The sequence below is a fragment of the Anarrhichthys ocellatus genome, unplaced genomic scaffold, assembly GCF_004355925.1.
Source record: "Anarrhichthys ocellatus isolate YVR2014 unplaced genomic scaffold, GSC_Weel_1.0 scaffold20, whole genome shotgun sequence".
Lineage (NCBI taxonomy): Eukaryota > Metazoa > Chordata > Actinopteri > Perciformes > Anarhichadidae > Anarrhichthys > Anarrhichthys ocellatus.
Genome location: NW_022280050.1, coordinates 2,072,551 through 2,095,269, shown reverse-complemented (window position 1 = coordinate 2,095,269; position 22,719 = coordinate 2,072,551). Strand labels below are relative to the sequence as shown.

At 44.6% G+C, this 22,719-nt stretch overlaps 1 protein-coding gene across 3 annotated transcripts; it reads left to right on the top strand.

The window, feature by feature from the left end:
• Positions 1-1,702: 1,702 nt before the first annotated feature.
• Positions 1,703-22,646, top strand: tsc22d1 (TSC22 domain family, member 1). Of its 3 annotated transcripts, none has more exons than XM_031858501.1 (3): positions 1,703-4,939; positions 19,922-19,973; positions 20,986-22,646. In XM_031858501.1, the coding sequence occupies exons 1-3, from the start codon at positions 2,427-2,429 to the stop codon at positions 21,244-21,246; spliced, it is 2,826 nt and encodes a 941-aa protein (XP_031714361.1). In that variant the 5' UTR covers positions 1,703-2,426; the 3' UTR covers positions 21,247-22,646. The 3 variants fall into 3 exon arrangements, with proteins under 3 accessions (XP_031714361.1, XP_031714363.1, XP_031714362.1); XM_031858503.1 differs by lacking the exon at positions 1,703-4,939 and adding an exon at positions 9,763-16,706; XM_031858502.1 differs by lacking the exon at positions 1,703-4,939 and adding an exon at positions 16,717-19,726.
• Positions 22,647-22,719: the final 73 nt, after the last annotated feature.

Genomic DNA, 22,719 nt, shown 5'->3' with positions numbered 1-22,719 from the left:
TACTTCAGAAGGCAATGACAGACTATATATCGTAATCAATGCGTCCAGCTAGCAGAAATAAGGTCACAGACAACTGAGTAGTTTTTCAATGTCTGACTCAATGGCTCGTAGACAAGAGCCGGGAACAATTAATAGCTTGAGCAAAAGCTGCCCCTAACAACCCAGTTGTTCTTGAAATAAATTGCAAACAACTAATTTAGGGCACATCTAACAGCTGGATATCTTCCGTCAGAGAGCATACATTTGTTATTTCTTTATATGAATACACTGCCGATTACAATTTTCACTCAGAACATAAAAGTGATTACAAAATAAACTCAGAGTCCAGAGTTTAAATTGTTCATTATTGTGGGGGCGGTGGCACAATAGCGCTGTGTGTTTTTGTGTTGTTGTGGACAGCCAGTGTGATTTAAAGCTGCTGACAGCACCAGACGCTTACACTGCACTAGGCTCCTGCTGTCTCTCGTTCTCTGTCATTTGTATCGATGGGTATAGCCTGTCTGCTAGGCTGACAGTAAATCTCTACTTCTCTTCTCTCCCTTCTCACTCCCCCGCCTCCGTCACCAATCACTAGGCCTACCCTGTCCTTCCTCTCTGACTTCTGCTCTCTCCGTTTATAGCTTTCTTCAAGGCGTTCACAGACTTACATACGATTTAAAGAAGATTTTTTCAAATGGCTAAACCTGGCAAACTGAACTAAACACCTCATATTTTTACATTCTGCAGACTGTTTAACCTCTTTTGCAGAACACAAGTCTCAGGTAAATAAAGTCACTGCATCTGCATTTCTGGTCAATACATACAGATAAATGTGTAATATGGTGTTTGGGCAGAGCAAGCTATGATTATAAATATGATTGCTAAATATACACTGTATTACATTGAGCCCAAAATCAGGCTTCAAATTTAAGACGTTAGAACATTTTCATGGGGGTGTGTTATCGCTGTCAAATGGAGTAAATGGAGATGCTGGACCAGTTTAACGCCACAGTTCATTGACCTAGAGTGGCAACATTACCGACCAACACGTGTACACTATCTCATACACACACCAGAGAGAGACAGAGAGAGAGAGAGAGAGAGAGAGAGAGAGAGAGAGAGAGGCCCCAAATAGTACCTGTGTAGAATAATCTTTCAGTATAGTTAACAACTGTGTCTGCAGAGAGATCTAGCAGCTCTGTCCAGCTTTGTTTCAGAAACCCTGTTGATGTTGATGTTTTGCTCAATCCACAACACATGCTCAGTAGGTTGATCATTGATAGAAACCTGAACATTTTGTTGTTTTATTTTTTTCATTGAGTAATTATTGTACCATTTCATATTTTCTGCAGTGATTAACCCAAATCAATATCTATCTATCTATCTATCTATCTATCTATCTATCTATCTATCTATCTATCTATCTATCTATCTATCTATCTATCTATCTATCATCCGTCCGTCTATCTATCTATCTATCTATCTATCTATCATCCCTCCGTCCGTCCGTCTATCTATCTATCTATCTATCTGTCTTTGAGTTAAACAGTAAAAAACATCATCCACAGTGTCCTCGTACCTCATGAGTGAGAGCCCTCTCCTCGGCTCTTTCCGGCTCTTTCCGTGCATGTTGACGTTGGGTTCGTCCCCGCCTCTCCCAGACTGCTTTATGTCTGGCAGCAGAGACCATGCGCGGTCGCCATATTCCGGAGCACACCCCTCCCCTTCAGTCCCGTCACAGCGCGCAGAGCCACAGCAGCGTTGCAGGAGGCTACATACCGAACAACGCTACCACTGGGGAGGACCAGTGATACAGCAAAACCAAGACCCCAAAACGAGGACTCGGTGGAATGGATTAAACATTTGAACGCATCCGTGAAGTGCTCGTATTCGTGTTTTACATCGCCGTGCACCGGAGGAGAGGTGGCCTGTTTACAATTTATTTCCTTTGAGCAAATTCAGCAGCTAACGCGCCTCGCCTGTAGTGTGTGTTTAGCTAGCCGGTGATGGATACTGGCGGCTAGCTAGCTAGCTGACGTTCCTCTTCTGTCAGGCTAGCAGCCGTTGTTTAGGCTAACTGACTCTGCGCGTGCTCCTCTGCTTTTAGCACGCGTGGTCATTCCAACGTAGTTACTCATTGGAAACCCGACAACATGTTAGCTTGTGCGTTAAGCAAGGCACACGCGTAAAACACCGGTGACGTTAGGCCACGAGCTTCTTCTGCCTCGCTAACTGTCACCACATATCATTTGGAATAGTATGCAAATTTGAGTCGCTGCAAAATTGGCACAACTTTGCCTGGTTAATTAGGAACAGCTGATATATATTCTTTTTGATCGTGTTGTCTGTTGGTCGAAGTTGAGTCAAAACGGCGCCGTTAACGAGCTGCAACGTTATTGCATTCTGTCAGAGAGCGACAATCTCCCCCCCCCCCGGATTCTCCCGAAATGCATCATCCGGACGCTGCAGGAGACTCTGGCAGCGTTAGAAAGATGGCGCACCCGGCTGTCTTTCACAGGAGGGGTAGTAACACGGGCAGCGGGAGCGGCTCCGCGCTGTCAACGCCGGCCAACCCGGTGGTCAACAACAGCCACGTCCCGGCCGATGATTATCAACCCTCCCTGTTGAACCAGTGCCAACCTCCTGCTGGCTCGTCCTCCCCGGGTTCCCATCATATTCCACCCCACAGCCTCAATCTGCACTCGCAGCCCCAGCCCACACAGTCGGTCGGAGCGCAGATAAAGAAGAAGAGTGGTTTCCAGATCACGAGTGTGACTCCGGCACAGATATCTGTGAGCACCAACAACAGTATTGCAGAGGACACGGAGAGCTACGACGACCTGGACGAGTCCCACACGGAGGATCTGTCTTCTTCTGAAATCCTGGACGTGTCCCTCTCCCGAGCTAACGACATAGTGGGAGCAGAGAGGAGCTCCTCGGAGGAGACGCTGAATAATTTCCACGAGGCGGAGACCCCCGGAGCTGTCTCCCCCAACCAGTCTTCGCACCCCCATGCCCTGAACCAGGCTCAACAGCACGGTGGGGCCATGGTGAACGGCACTGTGCACCATCACCATCCTCATCATCCTAACCATGCCCAGGTCTACCCTGGGCATGGCAGCACCCCGTCTGTCACCCAGAAAATGCCTTCAACCGTGGCGGTCCCTCGAGAGAATGTTTCCCAGGCCGCCGCTCAGCCTGTGGGGGTTGTGGCCCCGGGATCTGTCCCTGGAATGCACAGCTCGGCTTCGGGCACTACAGTTAGCATAGTTAATCCCCAGACCAGCACTGTTAGTAATGTGAATATGTTGAGCTCTGCCAACGTGCCTGTGAGAGGGGGGATGAGCATGAGTGCTAGCGGTAGCAGCGGTGGCTTTCCTCTCAACGTGGTAAGCGGAGGGCCAGTTGGTGCTGCTGCAGCTGGGGGTAACCTTATAACCACCAATAATGTCAGCATGATCCAGCAACACCAAAACACCAACTCCAGCATCAGTATGACCACTACTGCTGCCAGTGTCAGTGCCTCTGGAGGGATCGGACTCTCCAGTGGGACCCAGGGGAGGGTTGGAGCTGCTGTGGTGCATCCTGGGAGTGCCCCAGCCCCTGTACCATCTGCTCCTATCCAGCCTGCTCCAGCCCCTGCAGTGGCTACAACCAGTTCTCGCTTCAGGGTGGTGAAGCTGGACTCCAGCTCTGAACCCTTTAAGAAGGGCAGATGGACATGCGCTGAGTTCTATGACAAGGAGACCCCCGCCTCTGCTCCCAGCTCCTCCGCATCCGACGCCGGGTCTCTCAGCATGCGCCAGTTTGTCTCCGAGAGCTTCGCTGGGGCCTCGGAGAGGGAAAGCACAAGTGGTAGTTCTGTGAGTAGCACCATGAGCACATTGAGTCACTATGCTGAGAGTGTGTGCAGTGGAGAAGCTGGGGGACCCCCGGCACCCCAGCATGCCCAGGATTATGCCTCCCCTTCTCAGGGCTTTCAAGGAATCCTCCCCAGTGGCTTAAGCATGGGAGTGTCCCAGCCTCAAATGCACCACACGGATATTACCCATTCACACGTGAAGGCTACTATGGCTCCTGCTAACATTCATCATCCAGGCCACCAGACTGCCAGCGGTCTCCCTACGTCAGCTTTACCCAACCAGCACCTCACTTATGCCCAGGCAGTTGCTAATCAATCCTCAGGCACCACCACACAGGGCCTAGTCGGTGTTCAGCAGCAGGTAGGCTATGCAACGCTGCCGCAGCAACCACCTGCTACCCCCCAAGCAGCTGCAGTGCAGGTGAGGCCACCTGAGTACACCCATCCACACCAAGGTGTCCCCCAGGCTGCTGCTTCTCAACCTCTGTCCCACCAAGCTGGATCGGCTAATGGAGCGTGTCAGATGATGGGAGGCCCGCACCTTAACACGCAGCCCCAGCAGCCCACCGCCTCCAGTATGCCCCCTCACATTGGACTACCGGGTCTTGGCCAACATCCTCAGAGCCACCAAGTCCATCAGGACTGCCAGCAGCAGAAGCAACATTCACTCCCAATGCAAATCCAAAACCCGGGCCAAGTGTCTGCCCCAAGTGTGCCTCCATCCAACCCTCAGAGCGTGCCCCAGGCCCACAACGCTGGGAATAGTGGTAGGATGCTCCCACAGGGCGCTTCGCAGAGCCAGCTGTCTTGTGTCGGCCTGTCCCAGGACCACAGCAGCATCCTGGCCCTGGCTCATGCTGCCCAGGCCAGCGCCCTCTACGCCAGTCTGCCCACCTTCACCACCACTCAGCTGCAGGACGCCCAGCGGCTGCTCCTCCAGCACCAGTCGGCTCTGTTGGGGCTGCCCAAGCTGTCCGGCGGGGAGGCCGGATCTGGATCCACGGCTGGCCAGGGTCAAGAAGCCGAGGGCAACGCCGCTACCGCCAGTGCCTTAACTGCATCCGCTGGTCTCAAGACTGTTGATGGAGAGGAGGATGGGTAAGACATTTTTGGTTTATATTTATTTGATTGTTTGTAATCGCATTTTGGCACAATTGACCCACAGTTTAGCACTAGTCGGGAATCAAAGCAGTTTACAGCGAGATGCTTCCTGTTCAGAGAGAAGCTGGATGATTTGGCCGCTGTGAGGGAAGAAACGTGTTATTGTTTTCCTAGATAGACGGCAGACGGTTACCAGGCGGCTACTGTCCTCTGTCAGTGGGACACAGAGCAGGACTCAGCTGGCTGTGACGCCTCGTGTCTTTCTTTATCAAGTGGCTGCAGTGATTCGGCATTTCACCTCCTAGCCTGACTAGACGAGACTGACTCCTTGCTTGAATCCTGACTCCTTACAGGGCACAATTTCTGCTGGGTTCACAGTTCGCTGAACACGCACAAACACACACACGCTCTCTCTCTCTCAGCACATTTGTTGTTTTACAAACAGGAAACAAGGCAGAAGTTGTTGAACTTAGATAGGTAGGTAGCTGCAAATGTGACAGAAATTACCTAAATAGTCTTAATAATTTTACAGGCGAAACAAAATTTTAAAGACAATATTTTATTAATTTATTTTTAGGAAGAGCTTAAACATTCTTTCTTTTAATGAACTTATGAAGAGAAGATGGTGGTTTACTTTTTGACGTAAAAAGTATAGTCCAGTCGTCCTTTACTTTCACTAAGAGCTTATTGATTTTATTAAGAGCTCTCTTTCGCTCTCTCTTTCACTCACTCACACACATCCAGAGAACAACACTCCGAACAAGCTGAAAGTCCAGTGGAATGTTCCCCCCTCAACAATCATTTTTAAGAAGCGATTTTGAGGTTTCGGGGGAATTTTAATCACTCAGCAGCAGGAAATTGCCCACATTTCAGTCGCTCTTAAATCTTAAGCCCATTTTCCCAAAGTCTGAAAAATGTTCTTATGACGTAAGCTTCTAGGATGTTTTGCACACCAGAGTTATAATTCTAAAGATAATTGGATCACTGGACTGGTCATTACTGGGACTGTGGAGGGTAACATGGATGTAATGAGTCTCTATGAGGCAGTTGGATGGATACTGAATGATGGCTACTGTCATTGCTTGATGTTTACTGCTGAGGAATGTGAAATCTATGGGGATCAGGTGGATTATTGTCTTTGATGATAAGAAGCATTTGGGTGAAACCAAAGCCCTCGTTTCCAATGAGAAAGACCGTCTCGGTGAATTAGGCTCACGGTTAATTTCTCAGTAGCTCACCCGCTGAAGTCGAATGTAAACGTCTATTTGTCTCGGCCGAAAAAACTGTGCAAACCCAGAGACCACAAACCATTCATGTCCCAATCAAGATGTTCATTTCTATTCTAAGACTACATTTGAAGTACAGACAAACCACAGCTGTTTTTAATTGCAGCATACATTAAGAAACGTAAACTGCTGCACAGGATTAGACGTACAAGTGAAAATGCTGAGCCTAATAGTTTTTGTTTTTTCTTTGCTCAACATGAATGAGATCACACTGAGCCCCCCACAGAGCTTTTCAGCAGCTGATTGACCCGTCTAACCACCGCTGAGGTCGAGCTTCTTTTCAGTAACCGCGTCACTGATCGGTGTTCCTCTTCCATTCTTGCCCACATAGCTATGTGCAATGCTGGGGTAACCTGAGCTGTGGGTGTACTCCAGCATCAGTTTCCCATTCATGACAGTGAGTCTGTAGTGTTTGTTTATCGCTAACAAGCATTTATTTAAGTTGAGTGTTAATTTAGAAGTTGGTTGCAGATTTAAAAGTCCTTCATATATCTGTCTCTCACCTTTCAAACCTTCAGATGGAAGACGTGTTTTTGTAGAGGTAACGCACGGCCTTATTTTTTGTTCTACGTTTAACGTAAAGCACTTTACAACCATTTTAAATTACACATTTTTACCACGATTGGTTTTATTCATTATCGTAGATGTTGTGATGAGATCTGGCTCTGGACTTATTTCAGATACTCGGCTTGCTTACGGTTGTTGCTTTCTAATTACAATACAAATTGGATGTTTTTGAGACGATAACTTCCAGTTTATACTTTCTTTTCCACGTAACACCAAGTGGCTCTAAGTTGGTACTTTAATTTGTAAGTACATCTGGAGAAAACGTGCTTTTATAAGCAATTATTTAAGATTTGGTCCAAATACTTTTTACTCCGTTATGTTTTCCATCAACATGTAATATGCTCTTAGTGCGGTTCTGTTTTCTGTTGTTTAGGTCTTATCCGAATCTTCATGAAGCGACGTTGGCAATAACAAGATATTAAATTATTTCGAAAAAAATCTTTGGCATCTAAAATGATAAATTGACGGACTGTTATTTTGGCTTTTCATGAAGAGATGCAGTTTCAGATTATTTCGCTCACGCAATCTTTTGCAATAAGATCTTACACATGCAAAGATGAACAATATCATCACTTAATAATATTGGTTGTTTGCTTCGATTCAAATATGTTTATTACTTCCTTGCATATGTGCCCAACATACGGATTTCTTCTGCTAGTCTGAGACGTCGAAAGCTTTCAACTGTGTGTGTGTGTGTGTGTGTGTGTGTGTGTGTGTGTGTGTGTGTGTGTGTGTGTGTGTGTGTGTGTGTGTGTGTGTGTGTGGGGGGCTCTGGCTGGCAGCATGATGCTATCTCTGCTGTGCCCGTTGCTCATTGTGTGCAGAGATCAACGAGATCCCCAAAATTTACAACACATAGAGGAAGTGACCCGACCTGAACCCATCCCAACTTAGTCAGGTCTACTTGTGCTGGCTGAGGACACAGCAGACTGGACCAGATGGAACCAGACTGAGCAGAGTTGTGTTCCAGCTCTGATAAATCCGGCCATTGTGTTGCTCCACTATCGATGGTTGTCTATGAGCTTTGGCTTGGGGAAGGTTGTACCACAGACTTTGACGAACCTGATGTGTGTGCACATGTTGCAGTCATTGGCCACATCTTGGTTTGTGTAATACTAATGTAACCATACCTTATTAATATTGTGTATTTTCAGGAGCAAACACCCCCTGTTGGTTTGAAAGATGGCTCTAAACAGAAGTGGTGTAATGGACCTCTGTCGATCCGTACAGATCCTCCCTCGCTGTTCGGCACACATTTGAAATGTGAAATGTTTTACAGACTGTTGTTATCCGCCAATGTCCAGTAAAATATACGATCAGGACATCGGCATCTACAAACACTCTAACTCAATCACAGTTATTTCTTTATATCAAATGCACCAATACTGCAGCAGCGTCCGGCTGCTGCCTTTTTGTTTTGTTGTCGTATTGAGCTCTGGCTTGTCCACAGTTGCACTAAAAGTGTTTCACTAAAAGTAAACAGCATTTGTTATTTGTTATGCTGCTGACTAAATAGACCGAGCCAGAGAACACCAGAACACAGCAGACCAGCAACATGCTGTGTGTGAGGACTCACTACACACCGCTGAATATTTAGTATGTCTGTCTAAGCCGAGCGCTGAAAGCATGAATGGCAGAATGAAATGAGGAGATTGTGAGAGATATAGAGGTTAATACAAACCACCCGTATTTGGATATCGCTGTATTAATCACCCCTCGTCTTTGTCCTTTGCTTGTTTGTATGCTTTGTGCAGATGGTTCATTGATTTCATTTTCTTTCAGATGGTTTATTTTTCCATCGATAAACAGGATTGTTTCACTTAACAGTGCAGTGGGAGAGCTAATGGTCTGTAATGGATTGTGTTTTTAGCCTGCCTTTCATCTGTGGGAAAATTACCCTCCCACCCCTGAACACACGCGCGCACACACACACACACACGCTCACACGATGGTCTATCCTTGTTGAAAAAACTGCTCTTGTCTGTTTTTCTTCTGCTTCTTTTTGTAGCTGTTCATTACCGGCAGAAGCAATTGGATTGCTGCCTCAACTATTGTTTGTTTGTTTGTTTTATTTATTGTCTTTCCACTGAGGGGTCCTGTAGTGCATCAAAATCAATCGGCTGAGTCATGTGATCTTTGGTCATGACTGCATAAGCGCACTCGGAATGCGTTGTCTTGTTGAGAGGTTCAATGTTTGCCTCTCTGTTTCTTGTGTGTGTGTATAAGACCGTTTGTAGCGCTGCAAAGAGAAAGTATTCACCAAAATATAGGTTTTTGTGGTGTATTGTCGTGCTGACTCATTTCGTTATTAGTCCGGGAGAACATAGACATCTCTTTTTAATCACAGTGCAGCGGACAGTCCTTTATTTTATATATATATATATATATATATATATATTTTTTTTTTGGAACTTTAGTTAAAAACAAGACTCGAAGCTGTAAAACAAAAAATTCAAAATATAAGCTTAAAGTTTCCTGAGAACAATCGTTTCAACTGTTACAAGTTTTTAGGTTAACATGTGCTCATAAATACCAACCTGACTTCAGTCATCATGTCCCAGAGTTCTGTCTCTTCTTGGGTTGATTGGGTTTCTTCCTGCTGCTCCGTATTCACTCTCCTCCTCCTCCTCCATGTCTGCCAGAATCTCGTCACCGTGCCAGGCAGCTGGATTTATGCGGAAATTAGTTTCTGGTAATACCGTTTCTATCGGTGGACACGTTTCTACCGTTATAGGCGTTTATGTACCGTCATGACGTGTTGGAGGTTTAATGTTCAACCGCTCATTTCTTATCGTTAGGCCTCAGTGGGCTGCCAGTGTCATCCCCCTGAACATGCAGGCAATGTGCTGAGTCATGGCCCGCATTCCTGTGGCCAGAACACTGTCCAGTCAGCTCCAGGAATCTCGCTCGCTCGCACGCACACACACACACACACACACGCGCGCGCATACATACATAAATGCAGGGGATGACTTTGCTATCAGCGTACGCATTCCTGTTTGTCTTTCTCCTGCATGTCTTTGATACCATATGTATAGATTCATCTTATCATTATTTACGTGATTCATTGTTTGGTCTATAAAAAAATCACAAAACAGTAAAAGATGTCCGTCACTTTCTCCCCACAGTCAAGGCGACATCTTTGAATGACGATGCCACTATAACTTTTCGAGGTGCCACTATCACGTTGTTTTGCCGCCAATGCGCCATGTTGGCCGATACAGACTGTTTTTGTTTTGTTATAGCAGTTGGTATACAAGACTCGAGGCAAATTGTATCCTTACAATTTCAACAATTTAAAATGTTATCCTTTTGGATAACATTCTGCCAGGCTGAATGTGGTACTTTAATGTGTGCTGTACTCATTACTTCCCATATATTGAATTTATTCAGGAAGCCCACACATGCACACTTTGCACTGTGTGTGTGTGTGTGTGTGTGTGTGTGTGTGTGTTTGACACGCTTGCATTTCATCTCTTGAATTTTGCATTTAATACTGTTTAAAAGGTAGACTGTCTATGTTCAGTGCTGTTCACAATCCAGCTCACTCTAACCACCCTCTTCTGTTTGGAGTGAGCAACAGTCTGAAGTCACACGTTGCCTTTGGTCTCTATCGGCACAGTCACTGCAGCATGAACGCCATCTATTGCCTCCCTGCAAACCAGCTGTTAATAGTGCTGTACTCCCCCCTGCTGGTTGGAAAAATTGTGAGCGGCCCACATGCATCAGGTTCTTCATAATGATAAAAATCACCTTTTTAGATTTTTGAGATTAGCATGAACTAGTTCATCTCTACTTTTCTTTAAAAAAAAAATTTAAAAAAATATGCTGCAGCGGAGAGTGAGTCTGTGCTGGAGCTCCTCGTGTGCTTCGACTTGAGAATCAGTGATGTGAGAGTTATTGAGGTCACAAATCAGTTGTTGGAGTCGTTAACGTCAGAGAAATGAGAATTGTTATGAAAGGATTTTAGGATGAAAGGACCAGTGGTAGGGAGGGTTGAAGAAGGGCTGGCAGGTTAAACTTCTCACAGGCAGAGTGAAAACATACATGTAGCAAAAATATATAATGTTACAGTACAAATTCCTTATTAGCTTGTATATCATGTTAATGGGAGTGGGTATGAATGACATCAATAGATTTGTCCAGTGTGGAGTTGTTTTTAAAATAGAGGGTGTCTGATGGTTGGAAGATGGAGTTGTGGAGGGGGTGTGAAGGGTCCTGTGTGATGATGGTGGTTTTACCTTTAACTGAGTTTATCATGTGCCGACTGGTCAGAGGTCTGGAGTGAATGCTGTGATGTGTGTTTTCATTGAGCCATGTTTGGAAGCAGTTTGTGAGAGGCTATTTTAAGGAGCCTTGAATCAAAGACAGGATACGAGTCCCTCTAGTGGCGAATAATAAACACTACATGACAGAGAATAACTGAAATCATTTTAAAAGGCAAGAGCTTACGTTCTGGCTTTGTTAAACGTCTCTTTTCCTAGTAAGCAATGATTATTTCAAATTACGCATTTTTCTCCAGTTGCAAATGAAGCCAAAATACTGTGATCGTAGTACTGTTAGGTCTGTGAGCATCACATTGTGTCCCAACAAAGAGTTACGCCCATCTTCTGTCACAGTTCCTCTAAATATTTGAGGAGAATGGTATGACGAAAGTTTAAGGTAGGAAGAAAAACATAACTTGTTCTGCTGTTACATGAATAACATTAGTGAAGCGCATCATGACCACATCAGTGTGAATTCCACTACCTCATAAACATAACCTTTGCTTCAGCGTGACACCGAACAAAACTAATCAAACTCCTTCTGTCCTAATTAATACCGAACAGAGATACAAGTTGATGCAGACTTCACGTGGCTTGTTTAGTCTGAATTTTTATGCCATGTCAGACATTTTTTTGGGATCGGCAGGGCACAACAAATGAGAACACCGGGTGTGGAGTTTGGGTTTAGTTCATGACATTCTGGCAGAAAGTGAGCACTTAACAGGAAAACAGGTCTATTCAGGTTTGTGAAGGTTTAATTAGCAGTAAGGCATGTGTTGGCTCTAGTATTTGCCACTAGGTGGCAATGTATACCTACCTAGAAAATAATGGAGCAGTTAGTCTCTCAATGTTGGTCTGTGATTGAGTCAGCAGTTTTTTTTTTTTTTGTTTGTTTTTTTAATGAGGTAGTAACTTTTTAAAGCAAATCGGATGTTTTTCTATGAGCAGAGCTGCCATAATGCGGCTTCTTGAATGTCAAAGAACATGTAAAATGGAGTCTCAGCTAAATACTATCGTATGTGTAACAGTGTGCTACTCAGGAGGGATGTCATTGACTCATCAGTTTTACTTCGAGTGCGGTAGATTGCGGGTAACAGAATAGCTGCGTAAAGTTGTCCTCGTTCTGTTGCAGTCAGAATATTTTGTCTGTTGACTGAGTAGCAATGCTGAACCAACTGGTCTCATTTTATTTACAAAATGTCAATGTTACGTTCACTAACATCAAGCAGAGTAGAATCTAAACTGATTAAGTGCTTATTCATAAGTTGGTTAAGATAGTTCATGAGGTTGCATCCTTTATAAGGAGCTCCCAAGTTCAGGTCCACTGACAGAGAACATGCATCTCCAATCAGTTTAATCTGCTTACAATTATGATGTCTGTTGATCGTTGTAGTGGACTTCGGCATTTCTTTCCACATAACCACAAACCTTTCCTCTATTAAGCTCCTTGGTACTTTTCGTTTTGTTTGTTGTCACCATTTTCAAGAGTCTTATCATACTCGCTAAGGCAGCTTGTAAGGCTGAAGACTGTAAATGGGAACGGCATTTATTGCCAGATATTAGACGAAGTGGTGTGACAGTGTTGAGACTTTCTGTGTTGGCCTGTGAAGAACTACAGGAAACCGTTGGTGTCTGCAGCTAAGCTGTGCTTTTGATAGCGCTGCTGTCGTCACAGATTTCGGCCCTGACGGTGGAGTCGTCGTCAATTAATCCACTCACTGCTCTGTCCTCCTCTCTTCACTTGTAATCTTGCATGCACACACACACACACACAAATGAGAAGGCAGATATATGGGTCAGGGCTCGCAGCCAAATCTTTCCAGACTTATTGAAAAATTAGGCAGAGATGTTAAAAAAACGCACAGAAAACCAACGAGGACCATGATTCTTTATCTTTGAATCCAATTACAAGTCATAAATACGGACTCTGCTGGCCCGCAGTGACCACATATGATTAATAGAATCGCTTTGCCTTGAGGCAACATGGACATTCTTGGTATTCGGAGATGTTTGGAAGACTGGAACAAATCGAGACGGGCGGTAACATCAGTTTTCTGACCGTTCAGTGACCTGTTTTCAGGGATCCAGCCCAAATTCACATAGAATTTATGAGATATCGTGTATTTCTAGAGGTGTATAACCATAGAAAAGTTAGTAATAATATATATATGTAAGGTAACATTTTCTAGCTTTGAACCTGTATACTTTTACCAGTTTGTTTTGCATAATAACAGATTTATTCTTCCATTTACAGCAGCTGAGCTGTAGAGGAAACTATGTCATGACCACCCTGAAGGACCACAAACTAGCTTTAACTAGCTTTGCATGAAACGTGAGCTTGGTGACACTTTGGGAGTTATAGTAGGTACAAATGACAGACAAGGGAGACCATTCGTCAACGTATATACCTCATAAGCTCACAGATAGACGGATGGTGTTAATGTTGTCGTATACGCTACAACTGCATCCAGCCATAGCTGCTGGTGAACCGGCGGAGACGCCTGCAGATCACGTTGGCGGTTTGTTTGAGATGTGGACTGCATGAGGGAGAGATGACTCACTTGGTCTTGTGGTTCGGTGGAGTATGAAGAGAACAGCCTCCTACCAGCCAACACAAACGCACCGTTATCACTCTGTTAGCTTCAAGGTGTGCGCGTGCGTGTGGCTTTATGACCCAGACATCAGCATGAGAAATCTGTCCTCCCTCAGATTCTAAAAGATAAGCAAACAGATGTTCAGTTCAAATTGAAGGAGATAAATGGAACCGTTCTTATCTTTCGTGAGGACCCTGAAAGACGTCAAACTGGCCAAAGCTGAAAAGAAACACCCCAGCTGACCTGAACAGCCTGGGGCACAACAGGCATATCTTGTTTTGATTTTACGGTTAGTATCAGGATATTCCTCTGTGCTTTATGACTTTCAAGATCCACTACCACTACCGGCGCCATTGAATATATAAATATTCTCTGAGGTGTTATTGTGGCCTGTTTGGAATATACATTTTGAGTTCCAGTGTTTGAATTTCCACTTAAGTTATATTACAAATCTCAATTTAACTGCAGGTACATTCTATAAGGACATATGCTTACGTTCACCGTCCAACCCAACAACAATGGGCCTTCTCTCCTCGTCTTCATCGCTGCCGTCGGCATTGCCTCCATCCTCTGTAGTCTGGACTCTGAGCGCTGTGTTCTTTGGCTGCTAATCCTGTTAATGCCAGGTTTCACTCCACATTACTCAAACCTTCTGCACACACACACACACACACTTATGTAACCGTGTGTGTGAGAGAGAGACACACAGTGAGGGAGATTTGGTCCCTACTCTGAAACAGGTTACTTTCTCTGCCAGTGGGTGTTTAAGTGACTCGATAAACAATGCAGATGCTAGCAGTTTATTCACAGATAGCATTGAGCAGGATGTCTACCAACTATGTCATGGTTTCATTTCTTTAGTCTTGAATCATTACAAGCATGTTCCAGGACCCCTCCTGTGTTAGTTCCTGCATGTTGAGCCCATTTTCTAGATGTCATTTTCACAGTTCCTTTGTGTCAGTCAGACGGTCCAGTAGTCCTGCTATGGTGTGAAGAGCGAGAGGATACGTTTCCTTTAATCATGCATTCATATGTATTTTACCTATCGACACATTTGAACATTTTTGCATTTCTATTGCAGAAAAGACATTTCCTAAATGGTGGATCGAGGCGGTTCTGGCTCTCGCGGCTCCCTCCTTCTCTCCCCCGGTGGGTGTGCCTGAGTTTAGTACAGAGCGAGCACTGAGGACTTGCTGCTGTCAGCCCAAAACGCTCCAATAGCACCTCCCGCTCTCTCTCTTACGTATGGAGGCCAAAATGGCCACTCATCATTCCTCCCTTGCCTCTCTGACTGACTCACTCAGTAGCTCTCTGTGGTTCTCCATAGTCAGGGTGTGACTATGGAAAACCACTGCCAGGGCTTACTGGTAAAGTCTATGTGTGCTTTCCACTATCAAACTACAATTCAGCAATTCAATAGGCCTCATCTCTGGGACATGCCAGGCCCCTTTTATTAACTTGCATCTCTCCCCCCGAACACACAGCAGAGTGAGTGAGACACAAGAATTAAACCAGAACCAAAACCCACATGTAGGACTTGTCTCATCATAATCAACAGGATGTCTTTGCAAAGCAGTGCTAGTATACATTAAACCATAAATAAACCGTTGTGTCATGCGTTGGGCTGACGTACAGCCTATTATCTGGTTAGATCGCCTTACTCTTGATATTTGCAACAGTAGATGAAGTGCATTCATATTTTTTACAAAGTAGGCTTTTGTTTAGTCGACGACATGCTCATGGCTGCATACGTTAACTTGTGTTTTCAGTCGGTATTTATTTGTGTGTTATGCGCATTATTAATCATCGGAGGCTGGTATCTATTGTGTTGTTGTAGATGCAAAATAAAAGCATCACGCTGAGACTGCACGGCCTGTTTTGCGCCTCGGATGTGTTCAATAACTAGTTTTGGTTGAAAGTTGGATGGAAATTGGCGATATTTCATGTTGAACTGATGATGGCTCAGCAATAGGTGTGTTGGGGGTCTATCCAGGGAATGTACAGCCTTTTGAAATGTTTTCCAATTTCCAATTTCTTTAGTTCATAAGCAACAGTGTTGCTTTTCCTGATAAAAAGCGAGGGCCGAGGCTTGATTCAAGAGAGTAAAGTGCCGTTAGCAGGCGGCTGTATGTACGACCCCGGCCACAAGTCACGTGATACCGATTCACCCCAGCACATGGAGTCTGTTAGGACAAGTGAAATCCCCTTCATTATGCTCATGCCTTACCTGTTGTTTCTTGGCCGGCTGTCTCTAAGCCGGCGGAGGCCCTGCGAGTGCACGTTGTGTTTTCTGTCTGCCGAGGCACTAAGCCATCTTAAAGGGAAAAATGACAAGATAAGACCCGGAGGCACAGGGCTGCTTGTCTATCACAAAGTGGGCTGGCACAGAAAACTACAAGGTGTACAAAAAAAAAATCATTTTCAAACTGCCCAACTAAACCAACCGAGTTCAAGAGTCGGGGCTGTTTTTGACGAGATGACCAAACCAACCCAGAGAGCTTTTGACCTCTGTGATTCTGACAACCTTTTATGTGACAAGGCTATGGTTGAGGCTCCACGTTGTTTGATTGCACATCCGTGTCCCCGGCTGCAGAGGGCTTATGGCGTAGGAGCAGGGAAATCACTGGGCCACATGCTAATCTATGTTGATGCTTTATGTAACTCCCAGTATCACATGATCGCACGTCACCACCCGCCCAGCTCCTGTCTGTACTCGGTAATTCACTCGCTAGTCAAATGGATGACACAGACAGGCGGGAAGAATGAGCGGCGCACACACACAAGTCATCACAACCTGGCACGCTCCCGTTGATTTCGCCCCCCCCCCACGCAGACGTAGGCCGCGACCCAGATCCGCTCACTGAATTTTAAGAAAAGGAACGAGTGGGGTGTCAGAAAACAGCCAAACAAAAGACGCTCGGGGAGGCCACTGCTCCGGTACTTTTGGAGTTTACGTGATCCTGCTGCCGGACGGCTCCGTGAGAGTGCGGGGTGGCCATGACGAGATGGCAATGAAGCTTTTGTTCCGGGAGCTGGAGCAGCATCTCAAAAGGTGAATATGAAGACGGGGAATCCCCAGAGGGAGCCGGTACAGTGTGGTGCCGCTGCTTGAGCCAATCACTGTAGTGGCTGCACACAAAGGGCTGCGTGGCTATAGTGTCCTTTTCATTCAGTCACTCTTGGCTTCAGGGTGCAGCATTAACTCTGAGGGGTGTGCGTTAATGTATAGTTGACTATAGAAAAGTGTGGAAACGTAGCCGTCGTACATCTGTGGTGTATGTGTGTTTGGTGTGTGTGCGCCAATTAGTACTACCTCCATGGGATTGTGAGTAATCAAACCCGCAGCATGCTTGTTTTTTGCTTGCCGTATTCTGCTGCTTTGTAACGGCTCTGTTGCCGTCACGTTGCTCCATCTGGTCCACAGTTTCACATTAAGTCACCTTCTCTTCTGCAACAGTATAGCAGCGTGTACATACCACAGTAGAATGGCTTACAAAGAGGAGGCTTGCTCCTTGTTTTGTTATTGCATTGTGGCTAAAATGTTGCAACCCCTCAAACTTTTTGTTGTACATATTTTTTCATATCAGTTTAAATGTGTGTCCACGTATGTACTTAAAATGCACAACGCATCCTTGACATGTGACCCTTTTTTAAAAGTGAAACCTCTCCTCCCAAGCCTCCACGTGCTTTGTGTGTTTTTATTCCTCACAGTTGAACTGGCTATTTGGGTCTGGATCATGGGCTAAACCCTTCCCCCAGTCAAAGAAGAGACCGGAAGAGATAAGCGTGGCTTAGAGTCTCTTATTAAGCTGTTTGGCTTCTTGTTAAGTGTTCAGAGTGTTTGGTGTCAGAGGTGAGCAGCAGATGACATCAGTACGAGTGCTCAGAGGATGTGTTTGAGCCCATCTTCTCGGTACGTGTGCTCAATAAGCCGGAACTGTGCTGTGATACCCAAATAAGCCCGCTGGCTTTTTAAATATCTTTAAAAGCCCCTTAACCTGTGCTCTGTCTTTTGGGGATTTGAATATTTCTCATTACTACGAGCAGGAAGTTTTCTTCTGTTCAGGAACTCGACACAACAGCTACACATCAGTAGTACACAGTACCTCAATGGCTGGGTTGTAGGACCTTTTGCGAGTGTGTTTTAACACGGACGTCAGTATATCGTTTGTATACGAGTATCTTCCGTGGACCTTACCATAGGTCAGACCGGCCAACGCCACGATCCCTTTTAGGGAAAATAAACGCGTTGAACGTCTTGTTTATCAAGGTATCATGGACGCTCAGGAAAGGTTGCAAAATAGTTATTAGACGTCTATAAAACAAACGCTTAACAAGAAATAAATGCAAACAAACCGTTTTTCCTCGTTTTTTCGATGCCAGACCAGATCTTTTTTTTTTATTAGCTTAACATGTGGCTTTTTGTCAATGTCTCTACGTAGAACTTTTCTTAATTGATAATTGTGTGAGAAAAGAAATGAAAGCAGGATTTCTGGATTAGTTTCTCCTGCTGCTGCATTGTGTGTGTGTGTGTGTGTGTGCGTGTGCGTGTACATGATTTTGAGGTTTTTGGGTGTGCATGGAATGTGTGAGTGGCCTTTCAGACTGTGCAGGGAGGTGTGTGTGTGTTGGAGGGGGTCTTAGTTAGAGGATGTCTGAGGTGGGAGCTCCTGTGTGGAGGAGTTTTAGGTGTTTTCTTCCTGACCTAAAGGCATTTTGGGTGTGCGGTAATGTTTGAGTCAGATTGACCTCATCGACTCAACATGTCCTCTATTATCGTTAGACATTTAACAGATGTGTAATCTCCCATTAGAAGAGGTTTTTGGAAGTGGGATGTTGGTGCTACGCTGGAGTATGATGGTGTTTTATTCCAGCTTCACACTTAACAGCCCGAACATCTCGTGTTTGCTCTTGGTGGTGTGGCTCAGCCAAACGAGGCTGCAGTGCACTACACTGCCACATGGGGGCATCATAGGAACACACTTAGCAGCACTGCATGGATGTTCAGAGCATTTTGGTTGAACACCTGCCCATGGTTTACTTCTATCTTATTATTATGCTCTGGATACAATGCTCTCCTTACTATAGATGGTTGTAAATTAGATGTATGACCTTTTTGTTGTGGGCAATGTTGAATGCTGGTATAATTCCTGTCTTACACTGCCAGAGAGGGCTTTTGGTGAAGAATGCTACACATTCTAACATCTTTAAAATTGAGTTAAATGATGCAAAAGAAACCACATACACACCCTCCAAAACGTTATATATTCACTAGCCTTCTGGAGTAGAATAACTGACCCCACATGTTGTTTTTAAGACTATAAAACCAAATGATCAGCAGAGGAATTCCCTGTAACTGTTACTTGTTATGGAGATAAAACCATTGTATCTCTGTTATGACGGGTAAATTGCTGGGTTTATAATGCCCTAATCAGCACTATCAGCTGGTGATTTCACATTTAAACAGGAGCTTAATAATGTGTATTTTTGCTGTAATTCAACAATCCCAAAATCTCGCCCTTCCCCGGCCTGTTTTTCAATAGTACAGCTCTTTCTTCTTCCCTTTCCCATCCGGTTCTCCCCGGTTCCATCCACCTCCTCTCCGCTCTTGGAATATTTTATGCAAAAAAAAAAAAAAAAACGTGTCAGCTGAGCGGCAGGTGGGGGCGTGTCTGAATAGATTATTCAAATGAGCTCGCTCTTGACCAATCAGAGACCCGGCTTTCTCGGAGCGTCGCTCGGATAAATTATGCTGGTTTGTGTCCCGAAACTGCAGATTTTTTTTGTGTGTGTTGTGTATAGAGCAGAGAGATGAGCTGACCTTGGATTGTACTCGTAGAATAGCCTACGCGTGTGTTGGATGTGTTTCACGCGGAGCTGATCGCGCGGAGGTGGAGTCGGGACACGCGGCTGGTTTTGTTAGCGGACTGTGTGGTACACGAGCAGCATGAACACGCCGTGCTACACCGTGGCTGCTATGGATCTAGGCGTCTACCACCTGAGACATTTCTCCATCTCCTTTCTGTCGTCGTTATTGGACGCGGAGAGTGCGCACGTGAAGCTCGAAAGGAGGTAAAACACGGTGTTATTTTAGGGTTTTATCGGTGCATTGTCTTTTTTTAATACACAGCTCTGTGTGATGGAGGTAGTGAGCAGGGTGGTGGATGCAAACTGTGTTGTACCGACGTAAACTCCTCCATCCATGTCCTGCAAAGCGTTTCCAGAGGCTTCCTGTTTTAGTAATTTATTCTTTCTTTCTGTTTACAGCTCGTCAGGAGCCAGCGTTGTGGCTATAGACAACAAGATCGAACAAGCAATGGTGAGTTTTTAACTTGTTTTTATTTTCTTTACACTGTGGGAAATGTTTTATAACAATAGATGATGTTCATAAGGACAACATTTAGGGATTCATCTGATAAAAGTGTCTGTCTAGTTTATTACTTGCTCTTATGCATGTTTTAATAGATAATAAATATGAGGAGCATGGACTATAGTGTGTATATTCATTTAAATCTGTGGCAACAATAAACAAACTTTTTATGAGGCGTAAAATTATTATTTGGTATTTTATTGTGCTTCCGACTTCAGAAATTTAAGTGATGACTGGGCAAAAAAAATCACTTTTTATGCTAAATCAATCTTTTTGTTAATATTACATTTGTCATCTCACTTTTACAATATGATTGCAAACCCTTTTTCCCCAGAAAGCGAAACAGTAGATTTTATTTTCTGTTTCGCTCTTCCTCTCTGTTGTTGTCGCTGTTGCTAGGCAAACTAGAAAGCTCTCACACGTGGGTATAAATATCTCGCCCTCTGATTGGCCCACAGCTTAAATTTGGGGGTTAATAACGTGTCACCCTGGGAATATACTCATTCACGTTTTGTCTTTAACTGTTATTGTGTTATTACTTAGAATTGATTTGAGTTTCCATTCATGTCATTATGCATGTTCACTGTTGATGCATATAATACGTAACATTGTGTTATAAATATCTTGTTCCCTGCTGTATGACATGATCACTAGTCGTTACACAATTTAATATTTATTAGCTTATTCCTGAATCGGATAAATTGAATACATGTTTGATATGTAAGATTTCAGTCATTCACAGTACATGAACAGCATTTTATGTGTATTTTATTGTTATGCAAGTGCAGTTTCCCACCTTTTTTAGGGTCAGGACCAGGAGTTAAATTTCTCCTGATGCCAGAATTTCATATGAGGAATATCTTTGAGTTATAGATATTGGGCCACAGGTTAGAGCCTGACCTTTTTCTTGTGAATTTGATGAAATATTCCGGTCATGAACCTGTATCTCTGTCTGTCTCAGGACCTGGTGAAGAGTCACCTGATGTACGCCGTGCGGGAGGAGGTGGAGGTCCTGAAGGAGCAGATCAAGGAGCTGATCGACCGTAACTCCCAGCTGGAGCAGGAGAACACCCTGTTGAAGACCCTGGCCAGCCCGGAGCAGATGGCCCAGTTCCAGGCCCAGGTCCAGACCGGCTCCCCGCCGACCGCGGCCACACCGGGACCCCCCAGCAGCGCCGCCCTCGCCCAGCCCGCCTCGCACAGCTCTGGCCCATCAGCGTAGCCGTGCTCTTCACAGACTGACGGACAGTTTTGTTTTTTCCCCAGTTCTGCTACAGCAGCAGAGCTAAAAACCCTTTGCCTTCTGCAGCAGGAGGTTCCGCTGTCAAGACAAGAATTTGCACATATTTATCTCTCAGAAGGATGCATCCGGTGGGACGAGCAGCACGGCGGTGGAGGGCGACGACCTGGAGATGCTGCGTGGGAGGAGGATTGAATCATCGAACATTTTTGCCAAATAACCCTTGGACATATCAACTAGAATGTCATACCAAGAAGAAACACAACTGCTTATGGGTGGCGACAATATGCTTGGATATAGATTCAAAAAAAAAAATTCAAAAAAAAAAAATCACTGTGCCTGTGTCTGGATTTTAAGTGATGTCGATTTTACTGACGGCATAAGAGTAGGAGGTGGCGGATTGTATTAGTTGTTACCTTTCTTTTTTGCTGAATGATGTAAATAAAAGTGGTTCTCTCTCAAGGCTACGGTAACGTTACAGGCGTGGAGATTTGAGACAGAGAGAGAGAGAAAAGCCTTCTCAGAGTGACAAATGAAGAATGTGAGCAATTATGACAAAGTCCCCATCTGGGGGGGGGGGGGGGGGGGGGGGGGGGGGGGGTTAGGGTATTTTGAACACTTGGCAGCGTCGATGACGTTACTTGGGATGAACCTATTGAGATGAAGATATTCTATTTCAGTATTTCTCTTTCAAATCTCCTCATTTTCGCCCTGGACTGAGCTCATCATTGCTGTTTTCTCAACCCTGTAGCGGCATGTGATTTAAACCTTATTCGACAGGGTTGAGACATTTGGGCTACGCTGCATTTTTGTTTATTTTTTTTTCCTAAAAGTTTGATGGGCAGAAGATGATGTATATTTCTGTATAGTGTAAGTACCATGTAAAATAATGAGGAGTAAAACCAGAGGTTATCTTGGTCACACAGGTGGAAGGTGCCAGTTCTTGCCCCGTCTGTGTCGTCTATTTTTAATGCTGTATTTTCAACACTGCGGCTGGACAGGAGTTTAGGTTCTTCAACTGACGACACACACACAACAATGTTGTCCATATCCCTTACTGCAACATTAACTTACTGAAAAAAATCACTTTCACGTTTTTTCTTTCCGGCGTATTGCACCTTTATGATTTTTTTTTTGTCAGTGAAGTACTTTTGGATGAACAATATCTTAAAACTCAACATTTAAAAAAAAAAAAAAAAAACGCAAATACAAACTCTGGAGATGTTTTTTTTTTTTTTTGTTTTTCATTCTGTGTATCGGTTGTATAATAGTGTTCTGTGCATGTTTCTGCAAAGACCGGATGAGATATTGTAAACATACATACCACAATTGCACTTGACAGCTGCACTCCACAACTTTCAATAAACATGCTTAAGGAAGAATACATCTACCTTTCTTATGAAACCCGGTGTGTGTGTGTGTGTGTGTGTGTGTGTGTGTGTGTGTGTGTGTGTG

Excerpts from the sequence above, each read along its gene's own strand:
- tsc22d1 (XM_031858501.1), top strand. The coding sequence starts at position 2,427 with ATGCATCATCCGGACGCTGCAGGAGACTCTGGCAGCGTTAGAAAGATG. Across the intron at positions 4,940-19,921 it reads GTTGATGGAGAGGAGGATGG|CTCGTCAGGAGCCAGCGTTG; the intron begins GTAAGACATTTT and ends TTCTGTTTACAG. Across the intron at positions 19,974-20,985 it reads ACAAGATCGAACAAGCAATG|GACCTGGTGAAGAGTCACCT; the intron begins GTGAGTTTTTAA and ends TGTCTGTCTCAG.